Source organism: Egretta garzetta, unplaced genomic scaffold, assembly GCF_000687185.1.
Source record: "Egretta garzetta isolate BGI_Z169 unplaced genomic scaffold, ASM68718v1 scaffold89, whole genome shotgun sequence".
Classification (NCBI taxonomy): domain Eukaryota; kingdom Metazoa; phylum Chordata; class Aves; order Pelecaniformes; family Ardeidae; genus Egretta; species Egretta garzetta.
Genome location: NW_009269997.1, coordinates 3,001,832 through 3,019,791, shown reverse-complemented (window position 1 = coordinate 3,019,791; position 17,960 = coordinate 3,001,832). Strand labels below are relative to the sequence as shown.

Sequence of the window (17,960 nt, the reverse complement as noted above, 5' to 3'; positions counted from 1 at the left end):
ACTCTTCCTCCTTAGTTTGACCAGCATCTCTCATCTCAGCCATGCTGGTCTCTTTCCTTCTTTGCCCAATTTCCTGCACTTGGGGATTGAGAACTCTTGCACTCTGTGGATCATATCCTTAAAGATCTGCCAGCTCTGTTCTCTCCCAGGGAGTCCTTCTGACTAACTCATTGAAGAGCTGGAATTTTGCTTTCTTAAACTTTTAGGGTCCTGACTATAATCTTTGCTATTCCCATTTCCCTCAGGAGCATGAGCTCCACCAGCGCGTGGTCACTGCAGCCCAGGCTGCCTCCGATTTTGACGTCTCCGATGAGCTTGCTTGCATTGATGACCACCAGGTCCAGTATCGTGTTCCCTCAGGTAGGGGTGTCTATTACCTGGCTTAAGAGGTAGTCCTCAATGCATTCTAGGAATCTGCTGGATTGCCTGCAGCTTGCTGTGCTACTTTTCCAGCAGATGTTGGGGTGGTTGAAGTCCCCCAGTAGGATGAGAGCCTGTGAGCACGAAGCCTCCTGGAGTTAGTGTTGGAACGCTTCGTCAGTTGGCTCCTCTTGATCTGGTGGCCTGTAGTAGATGCCAACCACTAGGTTCCCTTTGTTGCCTGTCTCCAATTCTTACCCATAAGCTTTCGACCTGCTTGTGGCTATTCTTCAGGGACAGCTCTTCACACTGTAATGATTTCTTGATGTAAAGGGCAACGCCTCCGCCCCTCCTTCCTCGCCTGTCCCTTCTGAACAGCCTGTAGCCATCAATAGCTACATTCTAGTCATGGGATTCATCCCATCGAGTTTCTGTAATGGCAATCAGGTCATAGCTTTCTCGCAGCACGATAGCTTCCAACTCCTCTTGTTTGTTTCCCATGCTGTGTGTGTTTGTATACATGTAATGCACCGCCTAATCATTGCACTTCCCAATTTGCAAACTCTCAGTAAAATTGGTAGGTTGCAATTCCATTGTGATGAACCTTTGCTCATAAATACAACGCTAAAATGTACTCTTGCTGAAATTGCTGGCAGCAAGCCTAATCTTAAAGGTGCCCGATATGATAACACCTGTTAGAAGTCTGTGGGGAACTCGATATCAAGTCTTATGATGGGAGTTTTCATGCTTGTTCTTGGTGTGGTATCACTGTGTGTTCTGAATTCTTGTTAGTCCCACATTCAAGAGGCGTCTAGAATTTGGAAAGCAAGACGTTTATTTCAACTTATATTTAAATGACCAAAATCTGCCTTTCATGGGCCTAGTGATAAGTACTCTTCATGTTTTTTAAGGGTTGATGTTTGTTTGTTTGTTTTTTACAGCCAAATGAAGTTCACTATGTATGTATTCATTTTAAATTCAGATTCTTAATGCTTTAATTTTGGCCTCCTAAACACTGCAGAAAATAAAATAAATTGAAGTTATTTTAGGGGTTCTTTCTTTTGGTGTCACCACAAAGTTTGCATAGAACTTAAGGTTAGAAATTCTTCATTAAATGTAAAGGAACTGGAATCTATAGGCCCAAATATTGGATTGTTCATGGCAGTTAACACCTTCAGAATGTTTTTACTGATCGTAAGAACACCTGTGGAGTTTTGGTTTTCAGCTTTTGTACTACTATATATTGTGAAAATGATTGAAACTGGCATGCAAACCAAGGGAAGGGTGAAGGGAAATGTTCTGATTTTTTTGTTTCTATTTTATTACTAGTTTGCATGAAACTCTGCTTGAAAGTAGAACGTTGTTTCCAGTTACAGAAGGCAAACTGAACAGCTTTGAAGTGTTCTGCTGCAATGAATGTTATTTCCAGTTCTTTTCTGGAAAGTTGATGTAAGTAAGGTGTGTGCAGGCAGTATTTAACCTTACCATGATAAAGTGACCTTCAACATTGTTTTAAGAGAGAAGGAGTATGTATAGATGTGTATGGAATATCTTTCTGTGGTTGATAGCATGCATTTGTTGGTAATCAGAGCATAAATGGCTATCCTAATTACTTCTCAGTTTCTGCTGCCTTAGCCTGGACATGCCAGTCACTTGAAAAATATACACATATTGATGTTCTTTTACTTCTGCAGAATGTTGCAGTGTTGGATCAGTGGGCAGTGTTTGCATAATAGTTAATGCCTTTGCTCTTCAGTGTGCTCTGGAATTTACTTAGCACCTGTGAGGATTTGACCCTTAAAGGTCACTGAGTAGTTCTCGGGGAAACATCAGCTTGCTGATCCTGGTCCATCTTCAGAACAACACGAAAGTCTGTTTTTGGCTTGGTGTGAACCACAAATAGGGAACACTGAAATTGTTGACTAATGATTATGAGATAGATACCTATACAAATTTGAAATGCAGACTAATATCAGTAAAATCATATGGTTTTGCCCCTATCTAAATGGACGTTAAACAAGCCTGTGAGAGCTAGGTAACAGCTGTGAGCCATGCATAGGAAAGTAATTTGACCTTTAAGTGGTTTAGTTTTCTAGGTACTAATGATTCTGTGTGAGTGCTCGGAGTTTTGGTTTTTTTTCAGTAATACTACTCAGTACCTCACAATGGCTAGAATGTTCTTCCGTAATACTCTGTTTTGTAATTGATGGTATATTTGGGCAGTGTAATATTTTTTCCTGTGGTGAAAAGAGGGTTGTCCAATATGGAGTTAGGTATCTCAGTGTTTTAAAATGCTGGTTTTCTAGCAAGCAATGCACTCGCATGTATGTGTAATGTAATTCAACTGTTCACAATTGTTATGACATGCTGCTTTCGTCAAAAACTTAGTTGTGGCTTTTTTCCTCTTTCTCTCTAGCTTCTGTTTTGCCTAAAAGGTTTTCTGTGACTCACAGGGATTTTTGGTCATGTACTATATCAAAGACTTTGTTAGTTTGATTGTAAAACTTGCTTTTATACACAGTGTGTGTAATCTGATTTCTGTGGTAGCATGCTGTGATTCCTTGTGTGTGAGAATTAATTTTTATATGAAAACAGCTACGGGTCACAGGATAGCCGAGTCTTAAAGTATAGTTGTAACAGCAGTTGTGGTGAAGGAAGAAGACAGGTCATGTTGTGTGCATCTCTTCTAAAGCTTTGAGTATGATCAACTGAAGACTTTTGTGATGAAGGCAGTGTATTTCATACCAATATGTTGGTAAAACACTTCTGTTCTGAAGACAACAAGACATGAGTCTTTGAAAACTTAAGTAAAAGATTTTTAGGGTTTTTTACAGCATGTCTACAAAGAACATCTTCCATTTGTTCCTCTGGGTTTTTTGGCTCATTGCGTTTTAACTGTCCTTGTCAATATTTTTTAGAGTTATATGTCAATGATAGCAGCATGGAGAGCTTATTAACTGTTCTATGGTTGAATAATTGCAAGATGCTTGTATTTTCCCTTCCATCGCAAGAGCTGGAAGATTAGGAAGGGGAATGGGAGCAGGTGAATGCATTGCTACTCCAGTGTTCCCACTGGATCGTACTTGGGTTTCCCTTTTGTGGCAGCTTCCAACTACTCAAGGCCTCGTAATGTTAAACTGCTTAATCTCTAGGTATTAAGACAAAAAAAATGGATTTTTTTTCAGCTCAGCAGCCTTCTGGAGTTTACACATCACCACTATTGGAGAGGGCAGTTAAGCTGAAAAATTTGATAAGCTTTTAAACCCATAAACTTTGATTACATGTGGCTGGCAGCATCTCATGCTTTTCAGATAAATCATCAAGGATCCATTCTGTATTTCCCCTACTTCCTCCTGCTCTTGCCTTTGTTCTAATGAATGGATTTAGGAATGAAATAAATTATGTTTTCTCTTAACTAGTAAAAGTTTATAATATGCTGATGTTATGAATATAACTTCATACAAATATTGTGGGATTTTTGAGTTTTAAAATCCTCGAATCTGAGCCATAGCCTGTCAACAGTCTCCTGCTCCACCTTTATTTGAAAGAGAAGCGATGGTCTTGTCACATTTTGTCTCTGTGAAGGAAATGCCAAATGCTACCCCTGTGTCCGTCCGTGTCCTGTTTGTATTGAGTCCATTGTACTTGCAGTGATCCATTACTTGTTAGGTTGTCCACTATTACTTTTCTGCCATTCACCTGACCCTAGTTTCCAGCCTCATTCCCCCCACCCAGCTTAGTAAATCCCTTGAAAGATACTGCAATTATTGGTGTTCTCCCTTCCACTTTGCAAATTATTAGGCATAGACCTTGATTCTCTTAAAAAGCTAATAATGTCTTAACTTAATTGATCTTTGGAAAAGACTTGGCCTTTTGTGGCACCAAGGGTGTGTGGAGACACTCCTTGTCCCTTAATGCAAGGATTCTGATTTTCTGTGGTTTTTTGGGAGCTGCAAAACAGTACCCTGCATTACATCCCTCAGGAAGAAAACTGTAATAACATTAATGTGGCCATATTGCTATGTTCTTGTGGTTAGTGATGTAGTGACTGGTTTCACATGTTCTAGAAATGTCCATGTGATTTGTCTCCTGAACAATTACCCCGGTGGTGACCTCTTGAGAGTAGGCATTTTTTGTGGTGGTTCATCTTTCCCCTTCATACTTTTTAAGGGTTTTTGCAGTTCCTACCTCAAGAAGCTGAAAGTATTTGCCCTTGCTGTCTCTTGATAATGCTACACGTGTGCTACGCGTGCCAGCTTTAAAGAACTACTGGTTGCTGTATCTGGCAAAAATACTTGGTTTCAGTTATCATTTGCTTAGCACACAGCAACAGTATTGCTGATCCCAGGAGAATCACTGCTATTTTAGGGGCTACATTGGAATTAATGCATTTATGAAGCTTTTGATTTTAGGGTGGGCTTTTTTGCACTTCGGGATAGCTGCTCCTACAAAAGCTGTTACTGATTCGATTTCTGTATTTTCTGGTGAAAGTGACGCCTCAGGATTTGGCTGAAAATGAACATTGCCAATGACTTAAGGTGGGTCTGGCCAATGCTCTTAAACCTGTCAAGTTGTACCAGAGTCCTCCCATGGCTGAGCACCACCAGGCCTGTGCTGTGTACTGGGAAGAGAATGGGAAGGGAACCGCTAATGAGGCCACAAATGGTAATGAGTCCCTTGGTCTGCTGCTTCATTGTGATGACCTCGCTAACATGCAGCACCCATCACAGGACAGTTGGTCTCAGCAGCCTTATTTAGGAAGAGTTTTCCTTGCAATACATAGCTTCACTGATGATTTTGTAACATATTGTCATGGAAGTGCTGCACTCGAACTGCTCAGGTTGTAGATTGGAAGGTTAGCTAGCTATTCTTATATTAGTGAAATGGGGGCATTTCTGGAGATGTAAGAAGATGCAGTTAGTTACTGTAAAATACAGGCATTGTTATGTCTTGCATTTTGTTTATTTGTTTGCAGGTCATTGTGCCTTATTGGACTGATTGTTTTGATTTTCCTGTTTAGTGTGGCTGCTTTGCATGTTTTATCAACAAAGGTGTTAATACTGATCTCAACACTTTAACGGTGTTAGTTTGTTAAAGATTCTACACTGACGTACTAGTGGTGGAAAAGGAAAATATAGATCAAAGTTCACAGGTACCTGTCAGACAGATTTCTGTATTTTTTGCCAACAATTATGGCATTTTTCATCCTTTTCCTTATAAATCCCTCTTACCCTTTATGATGTTTTATATATATATAAAAAAATTCTTTGTGAATATCAAGTATAGAGATCTGTGCTATGGGTAAGATCACGAGAGGTGGTTCACTCAAGCTGAGCTTTTTGTCCCTGTCCTCCTCCTAACAGTACTCAGCGTTTTTCAAAGTTGCTGCCTAATTTTTTTTTATATACATTTGGCTGGTTGGGTGTCCAGAGCTATGCTGGGACAGTCTTTTTCTAAACAAATCTTCATTACATGAATTTCTTCTTGAGCTTTTAATTTAGTTGTATGGCTATTATTTTGTAGGTTAAAATTATCTATTTAGTAATCTGATCCTCGAATTTTTGTGGAGTTCCCTGGTCTGATAGCATGCTTATCCACTTCCTTGGTTTAGATTGTTTTTTCTTCAGATTTTGAGCTAAATAAGCATAAACACTTACTGATGGCTATTTTTTGAGGGTGTAGGTACAGTTCTTGCATTATCAAATGATTAAAAGAATAATTGTTGAAGCAAATGAAACTTTCAAGTCTCTTTAAATACTTAAAGACACGGTAAATAATTAATTTAAGATCTCAAAGATGTTAAAATCTTAAGAGGTTGGCATGCTTTTACTGTTGTAAATCACTTTAATAGAGGAGCTGGAAAAATGGAAACAGTGTGTGTTTGGTATTAAAAGCATTAGGGGAAATAAAACCAAACAGCTAAACTGTTGAGAAATCCTGGCTAAATAACTAGAAGTAAAATCTGTTGGGATGTTGCAGCTGCCTTTGGTGACAGCAGCTTCTTGTATACCTAGGATGAGATTTGCATTGCTGCATTTCATCTATCTATTTCTGCCATATCCAATAAGCAATAGGTTGTGCAGTGGTTCTTTTATTGCTGTTATTGATGACACAAGCCTGAATATGTTAATGGAAGCCAAATGTAAAATGATGAGACCCAATAACTGTAAAATCTTCCAATGTGATGGCCATAAACTGTTAATCCAGTAACCATGCATAACGTTTCTTTTCTTTTAACTTGTCATTTTCTGATTCCAGACTTGGTGTGATGTATTTCTTTTCCTTCTGACTTGTAAGTGGTTTGTTTGATGTCTGAACAGGGTTTAAAACCCTGACTCTGTGTGTTTTAATATAAATATTGTTTCAACTAGATATAAGTATTTAATAACAGTTTACTGCCTTGTAATATAACCAAATGGTAAGAATGAAGAATATAAGTAACTGTTAATGTATGTAAATACTTTTATGGTCATACTGTTAAAAGATACTAAGGGTGACCTTCCTTTTAGGGAATAACATACAAATGCAAACCGAAAGCAAGTAATTTAAAATTATGTGTCATTACTGAATCTCGTGGTTTGGTGTTTTGTTTTTTTTTTCACTGTCTGATTTAGATGATTCCCTCCTTTGCAAACATGGAGGCAATCATTTGGATTGGGGTTGACTCTGGGAGTCTAGCTTCTTGATCCAAGCCCTTTAAGACAGCAGTGCAATACTATTACTGATGTGTCCTTAGGAGTAAGCTGTTTAGTGCTAGTAACCAGGGTTGGCATCACTGCAAGCTGTACTGGCATTACTTTAGGAGAAATGCTTTCCAAAGGAGGTATTTCTGGCAGTGACATCGGATAACTTTGTATCTTTAAATGCCTGCCAATAAGCTGTGTATGAGTTTGACTGTCGGCCAGTAAGCTGTGTATGAGTTTGACTGTCGGTCAACAAGTTCTTTCACAGCTCTGGCTTCTTGTGTATCACGGCAGTTTGATATGGCTTATACTCTGGAGGTGAAGGGAATCAGGATGGCACCCTTCACGATCAGGAAGGCCATGGACTGTTCCAGCACAGCCGCCTGAGCTTGTCATGGAAACTAGGTAGATTACAGCAGGGTTTTTTCCTTTCTACCTTGTGGGCAAAGTGCAGCTGTTCTGTAATTATCTGCTGTGCAAAATGGAACCATAATGACTCCGGAGGAATCAATGTCACCTCAGCATTTGGTCAGGTTTTTTTTAGTGGCACAGTTCCTTAATTATGAACATACAAATAACTCTGCTCTGTGTTTCCTAGCAAATAGGAAACTGAATTTGCAAGGATCCTCTTGAGCTTACAATGAGTACTTGAGAATGCATACACATACCCACACAGTGTGTTTGCCCATCCAGTGCCCAAGCATGCTGATGGGGCCAGCAAGTGGGGAAAATGCCTTAAGCATATCTGTTTTCAGCTTCTGACAGTGATAGAGTTTTAGTGGGAATGGTAGATGTGACCATTTCCAGCTATGTCTTTAAGGTTTCTCAGTGGGAAGTGACTCTGGCTTTGAATCTCTCTCTAGTTTTGGTTTTTTTTAATATAAATTGGTCACCTGTATTAGCTTAAAAAATTGTTTTCTTTCAGATGGGGTGTTCTTTGTTTTGTGTTTAGAACGTGTTTCAAATTAATCATTGATTTGGGAATTATATTTTCTTGTGAATATTGAGAATAAAATACTGAGCTATTCTTTTCATAGCCAGCATAGAGGAATTACCTGTTCATCTTGAAGGGGCTTTGGCTTGGTCCTGCAGTAGATGGGCTGTTGATTGAGCTTGTGGGGTTATTAAAGCCTGTCACTAGACAGCTGTTTGTTTTTCTGAGATATGGATAAAGTCTCTTGAGACAAGATAACCTGCTAATCAATGTTGACATGTATGAGATGAGCCATTTTCATCTGTTGGATTTTTAAAGCTATTTAACTCTTGCTTTATATTTAAGTAAGCTTAAATGTCTGTGAACAAGGTGCCTGTATCTTGGAGGGGGAAACTACTACTTTGTGTGCTGTGTTGTCAAGAGTCTACTGGTAATCCACAGCAAGTCAGTGCCTTGATTTGACTTCAGTGGATGGTGTTGAAAAGGTTTGACATAAATTCTTACTGAGAGTAAATTCAGCTTAATATGTTATGTTTTGATAATTTTTTTCATGATATCCCACCTGTGCATGCACAATACCTCAGTCTGAAAAAAATTCTGCTACTGTATTTTCTTCTTTCGTAATATTATTCTTAAAGCTTTGAAAATGTATGTTTTCTGGAAGCCAATAACTTTTTAAAATATTATTGCAGTACCTGCTCCAGTCACCACTGCCACAACTGCTAAAATGGAGGTGGTTTCAGCAGAAGTCAACAGCTTGCTCCCTGAGGAAATAATGGACACTGGTATAACTCTGGTGGAAGATGACAGCATCGAGGCAGTTATCGTGTCATCACCAATGGGAGATTCTATTCCCATGGAAATAGAATTGGAAGAAATAGTGAACACAAGTTCCACCAGTGACTCCTCAGCTATGACTACGGCTGCAGTCACCACAGAATCAGTTACTGCACCCAGTAATCACTCAGGCGACACGACAGCGAACATCACAACTCCAAAAACTGATGTGAATGCAGTAGTAAAGCCTACGTTTCCAAGTGGCCTCCATAAACTTGGTGCTCAGACCCCCGTCACTATATCAGCCAATCAAATTATTCTGAACAAGACTGCTGATATTAAAATAGGCAATCAGAGTATTAAACCAGATGGGCAAAAGCTAATTGTAACAACTTTGGGCAAGTCTGGCCAACCTATTGTTTTAGCATTACCCCACAGCCAACTCCCGCAGGCACAGAAGGCCACATCCCAAGCCCAGGGTGGAGACTCCAAGCTACAAGGCCAGCAGATCAAAGTTGTTATTGGAGGTCGGTCGGAAGTGAAACCTGTTGTTGGTGTCTCAGCTTTGACACAAGGAAGTCAGCTGATAAACACTGCGGCCCAGCCTTCTGTTTTGCAGACCCAGCAATTAAAAACAGTACAGGTAAAGTGAGTTATGCTGATGAAACAACTTAAAAACTATTTTGTTGCTGCAACTGTTGTGCATTTCCTTCATTGATTGACAAACGGTTGCTTTCAGCCTTTGTGTTTATTCCTTGTATTAAAAAATATAATGCATCTGTGGATGCATTAACCATTTTATGCCCTTTACCTCTAGCTATTGTCTAGAAACTTAGGATTTGCCTCAGAGAAAACAAGATATTAAAATTCAGTAAACTGAAGAGAATTTTCCCGTTATTTTCATTTTATAAAAATAAATTCTACATGCTTTCAAGAGGACTGAATTGAACTCTATATGCCTGTACTTTATTCAAAGTGTACGCTGCTTTACTCCTTTATGAAAGAGGAGCTTCTGCCTATTACATTTAGTTTGTTTAAATAAACTCTCTGAAAAAAACTTCCAGCATTTGAAAAAGAACAGAAAGGTATATCTTGCCTGCCTTAAATCTAGTTAAGCTTGTTAATAGGTACTGATAGACTAGATGCTGTTGTAAGCTGGACACTTCAAGGTCTTGTTCCTGATCTCTGGCATGGATATTGAGATATTTGAAGCCACAGAGATCTGCTGGGATCTGAAGATGTGTTGAAAAGACTTGGGTTATAACTCAAAGGGTCTGATTTCCATGTGGTATATGGCAGAACTAAATGTAAGTGACTTTGTTCTAGTTGGCAGTGAGGCCAATAAGACCTCATGAAGGAGAACTCGATGCAGGTTATGATGGAAAAATATTTGCTTTACAGTCTAAATGAAATGAGAAATTCAACTCATAAGTATGCTAAAAAAACCTAATTTTCTGCACATGAAAAAAGACAAACTTTTAAGCATGTTATTAGCCAAATGGTAAGTTCCCTGATTAGTATTTCATGGCAAGCAAATGTGAGCAACTCTCAAGATGGTTTGTTTTAAAGCTGCAGATGATCCCTGCACCGATTTCTGCTTTTTCCTTTTTTGTTGCTACATCATACCTGTGGAAGACGTGTTTCATAATGGCTGGAACATAATTTTTTGAAGTTACTTTTATTTTTGTATCTTGATCATTAATGATGTGGTTGTCACTATAGCTTTCAAAAAAGCCTCTGCTCTTGACTCGGCATAGGAATGTTTGAGTGGATCAGTAACTGTTACTTGGCTTCAGTTACTCACTGTGAAGTGACATACAGGAAACTGAGGAGAGTGACTTAGCTGTGACATGCTTTTGCTTGCATGAGATGACCTGTGCCATCAGTGACTGAAAGTGACTTGGCGATTGACCTCTGTGGTTTGTCGTTAGAAATTGTACAGGTTCCTTAATAGAAGCTATTACAAATGGTCTTGCATCTGTGATCTCTTATTAAACATTTGCAAAACAGATTGAACTGTTAACACCTGACGTTCCTTTTTTCCTATAAGGAGAGGAGGAAGTAGAAATGAGAAGCAAGACAACAATGTTCAGTTAGTTAGAAGTACCTGATACTGTAGGGAAGACTATTACATTAGCACTTCCCAGGCAGTATTTTTCCCTGTAGGAAATTACTAAAGTATCAGAGGGATATGTGAGGCTATGTGAGAGATTCATGATCTACCCTATCGTGAATGACAGGGGAGGTAACGCACACCTTGAGTCCCTGCTTAGAAAATTAAGTCATGCATTTATCCCATCATCCTGCACAAGCCTCTTAACTTTTCAGTGAGTCGAAAGGGAAGCTGTAAATACCTCCCAAGGGTCTTGGCTAACTTACCTCTTGTGGCTTTGTGAATCAGGTATTTCGGATGCAAGGCAACACAGCAGTTTGACTTGGTGCTGCAATGTGAATTGGTGAAAGATTAGATGACAAAAGAACTCTCTTCAGTTCTCCTTACATCCTCACTGTCCTAGGGTCTTTGCAGGTCATTAGAGAAACTCAGTTAGCCTTGCTGTAATCTAATTGTGAATTTGAAATATCAGCACTTGAGAAAAGGCATAACTGATAAAGTTGAGCAAAATGTTCCTTGGAATCCGTCTCCCCCTCTGATTACAGTTTTAGAGGTCTGAGGCTGAGGTGTAAAATGTGGCAGGACCTCGGGCTTCATCTATATCCGGAGGTTTATTACTGTCCCTTGGCAGCTCATTCTGATTTAGATGAAACCACTGCCCTGGATGTGTGGACAAAACTACTGGGCAAGTATGTCTGTTTTCAGCCTGTTGCTCCTGCCTGTGTACAGGCTTAAAAATGACAATGTGGCTGCTGGTGTACTACTTTATTCCAAGTACATTAAGCAGGAGTTTGGCCTTGCAGATGACTCTCAACCAGATTTCCAGACCTATCGCCATTGCTGTCACTAAGCTAGTCTAACTTGAACATGTCTTGATGTGGTAACTGGCTGTGCATTTCAGCAGTTATATGTCCATAGCATCATTGCTGCTATGGCAAGACAACTGCTAAGCCATCATTGTGGCTTCATGGAAAAGTGACCTCGTGCACTCCCTATCCTCAGAGCAAACTCCCATTCCTAGCTCAGTTTCTTCATCTTCTCTGAAGTACACTGTTCTGCTATTTCTAGATTCCCTGATTTTTTTAATATTATGCCAAATATAAATTACATAGGGCGTGGCTACATAGACAAGCTCCCATAAGGTCATCTAGGGAGTGGATTTATAGGATGTTAGCTCCTTTGTGGTAGCTGACTATGTGGCTATTGGATCCAGCAGTAAATGTGAGGTATGCATGTGCCTTTTTCGGTATGAATAGAACATAGTTTGACTTGCTAGTTCATCTTGTTTAGTGGAGTGCGCTTATGAAGACACAAATTGACCCTTTATTTAAAGATGCTTGCAAATAAATCACTTCTGTAGGGGGAAGAAGGTTGGTATGTGCTTCTAAATATAATTTCTTATGGAAGAGCTTGTTGACTCAGGAAATACTTTTGCAGTCTAATTCAAAGTAACTTGCAGAGAGCATGTTTAGCTTACACAGGCAAAGGAATAATGCTTCTTGTAATTAGTACATGCAGTGGCAGAGGGCTCCAGAGAACTTGCTCTTTCTGAAGCATCAAAGGGGCAGGCAGTCTGTCATCTTGATTATTTCCTCTGGCTTCTCCAGTCTCTACTGAAATGGGTAGCGAGTTTCCCACTGATGCCTAGAAGGCTCTCACAGGTGCCTGGGGCTATCAGCTCCAGTGGCAAAAACCTCAGAAAGGCTCCCTTGGCAGCAACTAAGGGCAGGAGTGCACTGCCTGCACTTGGGGGTCAAGGGCTATTCCTCGCCTATAATCAACCACACTTGAGTTTTGCCGTGTTTCCTAAGCCCTGAGGGGATTCACTTGTTTGCTAGACCTCCTTCTTCGTAGACAGACAGCTCACCCAAAAAGCAGAGCGTAATTTATCTGAGGAGGACGTTGGAAGTTGAGTCTGAAGGGAAGCATGGCTACTTGTGTTGACCAGCTATTGTTTTGGGATTTTTACATTTTTTCTGAAATAGTTCATGTTAATGGGTAGCTACTATTTCACACTTTATAAGTCATTTAAGCACATTTATTGGTTATTACTGGGAAATTACTGCTGTTGTCCAGAGCTGGCTGTTCCTGCTAGATGTTGATCACATTCTGAGCCAGACTTTGCCTTCTCTTCAGAGAGTAAAAGTAATAGCAGTTGAGTTATAATAATACCTTATGGCAGGGTAAGATTAACTTCAGCAGAACAGAAATATCAAGTCAAGCAGATGAAATGTGGGAATTTACCAGAAATTAAAATGTGGCAAATTTACAAAAAAAAATTTACTGATAAAATGCCTGCTCATCTATCAGCTGTGTATGTGGTAAGAGAACTGAATCCTTTAGATGTTAAAAGGGCTTTGCGTTAAATTTGTAAACTGGGCTGTGAATGAAGCTTTCTTCTTCAAACAGCTTATGTTTCAAGGGTTTAGTTAACATATGTCCAAAAAGAGTGAGTTTATTTTTTCTTTTCTGTTTAATTTTAAGCCTTGACTATTGTATACCACCTATAGAGCAGCTAACATGGCCTAGGTGCGGCATATTTGGGTAAATGTCCTTTACCTGCCAACGATCTGAGGTGGAGGTTTCCTCTGAGAAATACTTGTACTGTAACTGGAGCAGCACATGGCTTCCTTTAAATGAGGTCTGTTTTCTGGCACTGCCTGGTGTCAGAGTTGCTCATTGCTGCCTTCCCTTGTCTGGGCACAGCTCAGGCACACAGAGGTGGCGTTTGCTTTCCATGGGAAGTTGGGGAGGCTCCAGTGCCATAGCAGCGAGGAGCTCCAGCTTCCCTGGCCATGTCATGAGTGTGCTGCTCGGAGCTGAATTCATTATGTGCTAGTGAATACTTCAAATGTTTTGGCGTTACTCTACTGTAAAGGAGGTGTTTTCAGTCAGCAAATTCTATAAGTAGGTTTTTGTGTAGGAAACCGTAACATCCAGCCTACTCAATTGCTTCATTTAAGCATTTGCAACTTTCTCAGATTGTTAAAAGTAGCTGTCATCTCTGTGTTTTTGCGTGTTGGTGAGATTCCTCCACTTAGCTACTTGAGTAATAAAGGTTGTTCTGCACCTTTGCCTCCCCCTATGGATGCCAGTGTCGTGCCTCTCCTGTATTGCTGGAGTTGGTGGCTGGTGCTCCTGGCATGTGGCTGGGCATGTGTGGTGGAGGAGAAGCAGTATGGGCCTTACCTGTGGGGGGGGTAAGCATAAGGGCTTCAGTAATGCCTTCCAGTGTGCTTGCTTGGACTCAGGGAAGGTCCTAGCAATAGTCTACATCTGCTGGCAGCCTCTGCAGTCAACAGGTTAAAATAGTCTTTGAAAGAAGTAACCTCTTAATTGAACTATTCACCAGCTGGATGCCAGTGTATAGAAACTATAAGGATAAATGCATTTGGTAGTTAACTTCTGTCAGTGTGGAAAAGGGGAAAAAGTCTTGTTTAAGACTTTTAAGACTATATAAAACCCTGCTTATGAAGATTTCAAGTTGAAGTGATCTGTGTCTCATCAAATTACATACATGTTCCTGATCCAGCTGTGTTTTGGGAGACTGGATGACAGAATGAAAAAGACTCCATTGTACCTGGATGTCACCAATAGATTTGTTCTTGCCTAGTGAGTACCCAAAACTTTCAGTGGCTGATGATCCAGTTACTTTTTGAGAACTGTTACAGAAGGCTGTTTACCTATTTGCAGGATAAAAGTGTGCTGCTACGTCAGATTAGGTCAAGAGATGTTTCAGAGCAGTAGTTGTCATATTTAAATCACTTGAGGAACAAGTTTTGCCCTGCTTGGCTGAAAAAGAAGTAGCTTTTCAAAGCTTCAAATACTGAGTTGTGCATTTAACTTTAACATTTTTTTATAGACCAATGGCATGTAAGAAATAATTTGAGCATCTTGAAGATGAGGTATGTTAGCACAGAGTCACCTTACAAAAAAGCTGTAGAGGAATTGGCTGTCCTGCTTTGGCTGGTTTTCTGAAGTGGCACGGGTGATATCCTAGTTCTCTCCATAGTCAGAAATGGAGGTGAAATGAGAGATAAGCAATTACTCTTCTAATTATGTGTGCAAGTATTGTCCTTTTAATTTTCTAATGTACTTAACAATACAATAATTTAGGTGCAAAATGCTCGTTACTTTAGATATTTTTTTTCCTCCATCTTTCAGATTGCAAAGAAGACCCGAACCCCAACTTCTGGCCCAGTGATCACCAAGCTGATCTTTGCAAAACCAATCAATAGCAAAGCTGTTACAGGGCAGACTACTCAAGTGTCACCAGTCATTGCAGGTTGTACTACTTTGACTTGTTTTGCTTTACCAGTTTTTAAAGGCTGTTCAAAGAGATGGTGATAGAAATTTTTCTGTCTTAATGATTTTACTGTAGTTTCTGTTGAAGTACCTCAAACAATTGGAAAAAAAAAAATCAGAGAATTTTGGGGGTAGAAGCAGATAAATGCAGTTGTTGATACCGTTACAATTTGCTTGTTTAGAATTATGTTTGTGATTGTAGAGTTTAATCATTTTGCTTTCACTATAAGATGCTTTTACTTTCTGGATTTTGGGGAGGAGAAAATACATCACAGCCAGAGAAAAGGCTACTGGATAAACAGAAAGTATTTGTAGATACATCATATAAATAGGCAGGGGATAAAAGGAGACGTGCTCTTATTACTTTAATCTGCTTATACTTGGACTTAAATGTAATACATGCATATAACAGGGAAAATGAGTGAAAAACAGTGGATAAAGCTGTGTTGTTTCTGTTAAGTTCCCCACCTACTTCAGAAATAAGCATTGCAGAAGAGTCTAAGAAAGTAGTTAAGGCAAATAAGAAATGGTTTGTCTCTTTGGAAAACAAATCTATATTTCTCCTTTAAAAAAAAAAAAACCAAACAAACTAAAGAAAAACCCCACAGTGTAATCATTTGTTTATTATGGCAGTGAGACCAATGTATCCCTTGCTAAATGCATCATTCCATGTATACAAGTAACATCGGAGACATGTGAATTATCTCAAAAGGACAAATGTAGGAAACCAGAGTTGTCTTCAGAGCTTTGAAGGAGGTCTTCAACTGCTTCCAGATTGACCAACCCAAGTAGGCCTAAAATATTTTCCGCATATTTAAACAAATTTAAGTCTTTACAAAAATGGCACTTGCACTGGTTTTAAAAAGAACGCATCTGTCTCCTGTATTCAAAACTTTGATAGATACAAATGAATGGCACATAACTGAAACATGATCTTACCCTTGAGTCAGGCTGCCTGCACCCAGAAGCCTGACTTGTGTTTCCAGGTGGAAGAGGGATTCCTCATCCCACTCCCAACTTTTTCCCCCTTTCTCAAACAACTCCCTACCAAATGAACAGACTAAAAAGATCACTTCACTATGTTTATAAATATTTTAATTAAGCTGCTTGTGGGTTGGTTTGGTTTTTTTAAGAAAAAAAAAAACCTAACCCAAATCATTAAAAACCCCAAAATGAGCCACTTGGAGCTCCATTACGTTTTCATCTGGTAATACATGAAAATTGGTAAACAGGAAGGAACCACAACAAAAATAATACTAACAAGAGCATGTTTTTAAGTTTGCTGTGTCCAGAATGAAAGGAAAAGTCCAAATCAAAACATACCTACATAATATTGACAAGCAGATATGTTACAAAATAAACAAACTTTCAGCTTTTAAATCAATATGATGGAAAATCAGCAGTACCTGTCCCTGAGCCTGTGAGAGAAGCCTCACTGGAAGCTGAAGATGCTTCTCTAATTGAGAGGGAAATATTTTTAAATATCTACCTTTCCTCTCATAATCCCAAACAGCCAGCACAGCTTGCCAGCTTTGAGAGACTGGCATCGTTTTAGGTAAGATGTAACATTTGTGTTTGTGTTTTGTATGTGTGTTTTTATGAATCTAATAAATATTTTTAATTGCCTGAGAATTTCTGCAAACTGAGGTGGAAGTTGTAAATTTGAAAGACTTGTCAATATAAGCAGCCAGGTTCCATTTAGGAAAGTGATGCCAAGGCATGCAGAGGAGATGTAGTGAGAAAGGGAAAGCTGTCACTGGGGAAAAAAACAACTCAAAGCATTGAATACTGTAGATGGTAAAATTCCCACAGACTGACATTTTTCAGGTTGCATGTGGCTTTCGCAGCTGCTAGCAACTGTCTGTGCTGTTACTTAGGCTGCACAAAAGTGAAGGTTATTTTAGAGAACATAGACCTCGGAGGAAGGCAGCTTTCCACGAGGATAATGCTTTTTCTTTTTAGAGCTGACTGAATTGTCGTGCCACTGGTTGGTTTTGGATGGAAAAGTTATGCTGGTATTTGTTTCTTATTTTGATAAATGTAGTACAAGAGAAAGTGTGACAGAGAAGCTATGACAAAAATGAGTCTAAGCCAAAGGGCAGCAGAGGAAAGCTCAGTGGTCAGAAACTTAGGAGTATGAAAAAAAAAGAGAAAAAAAAAATTCTGCTTTCCACACTGGGACTTTTGCAATATTCCTAAGACTGATTTCATGATTTGGAGCTGCTGGTTTTGATGTTTGACCTTTTTTGCCATTGTGAAAATATATAGTTTTTAGAGTTATACCACCACCCATGTTTTCACGGGAGCGTCATATTAGGCAATGAAAAAAAACAACCGCCAACACAGAGAAGAAGAAAAATACAATCCACTTAGAGTTGAGCATAGACAGACCAAACACCTTTTTCTTGGTCACCGTAACACAGTTCATTTCTGATGGCTGAGGTTTTAAAACTAAGTAGTCCCCCACAGATGCTCGGTTTTTCAGTACAGCAGCCCAGGGAGTTCCTAGGAAACTGCCAGCTGGCTGGGTGTTTGTGCACAGTGCAGGTGTATTGGAGGGCTGTGCTGGCCTCAGGATGCTGTCCTGGCTTTGAAGAATTTTCAGCTGAATGTCAGGAAAAGCTCAATGTACATTTTGGCTTTTTTAAGCCCAAGCAAACTGTCTTTTTGCAATAATGCCAATTATTTTCTTTTTTGTTGCTAAATCTAACTTAACGAATGCTAGTGTCCTTCCTACCAGGTGATACGCCCTCAGAAGTAGGGATCAATTGCATGACATGCAGAGAAA

General features: G+C 39.5%; 1 protein-coding gene across 6 annotated transcripts in view; it reads left to right on the top strand.

The window, feature by feature from the left end:
* Positions 1-1,130: 1,130 nt before the first annotated feature.
* LIN54 (lin-54 DREAM MuvB core complex component) overlaps positions 1,131-17,960 on the top strand; it is a 35,954-nt gene continuing 19,124 nt past the window's right edge. For 2 of the 6 annotated variants that reach the window (XR_004843131.1, XM_035902817.1), the window contains exons 1-4: positions 1,131-1,319; positions 1,690-1,818; positions 8,670-9,397; positions 15,032-15,152. Coding sequence is in view for 5 of the 6 variants with exons in the window: in XM_035902817.1 (XP_035758710.1) it covers positions 8,705-9,397; positions 15,032-15,152 (814 nt within the window). In the remaining variant the exon portion in view is untranslated. Of the gene's footprint in view, positions 1,320-1,354; positions 1,819-8,669; positions 9,398-15,031; positions 15,153-17,960 lie in introns of those variants that run through there. The other 4 variants (XM_035902819.1, XM_035902821.1, XM_035902820.1 and 1 more) reach the window with 4 other exon arrangements.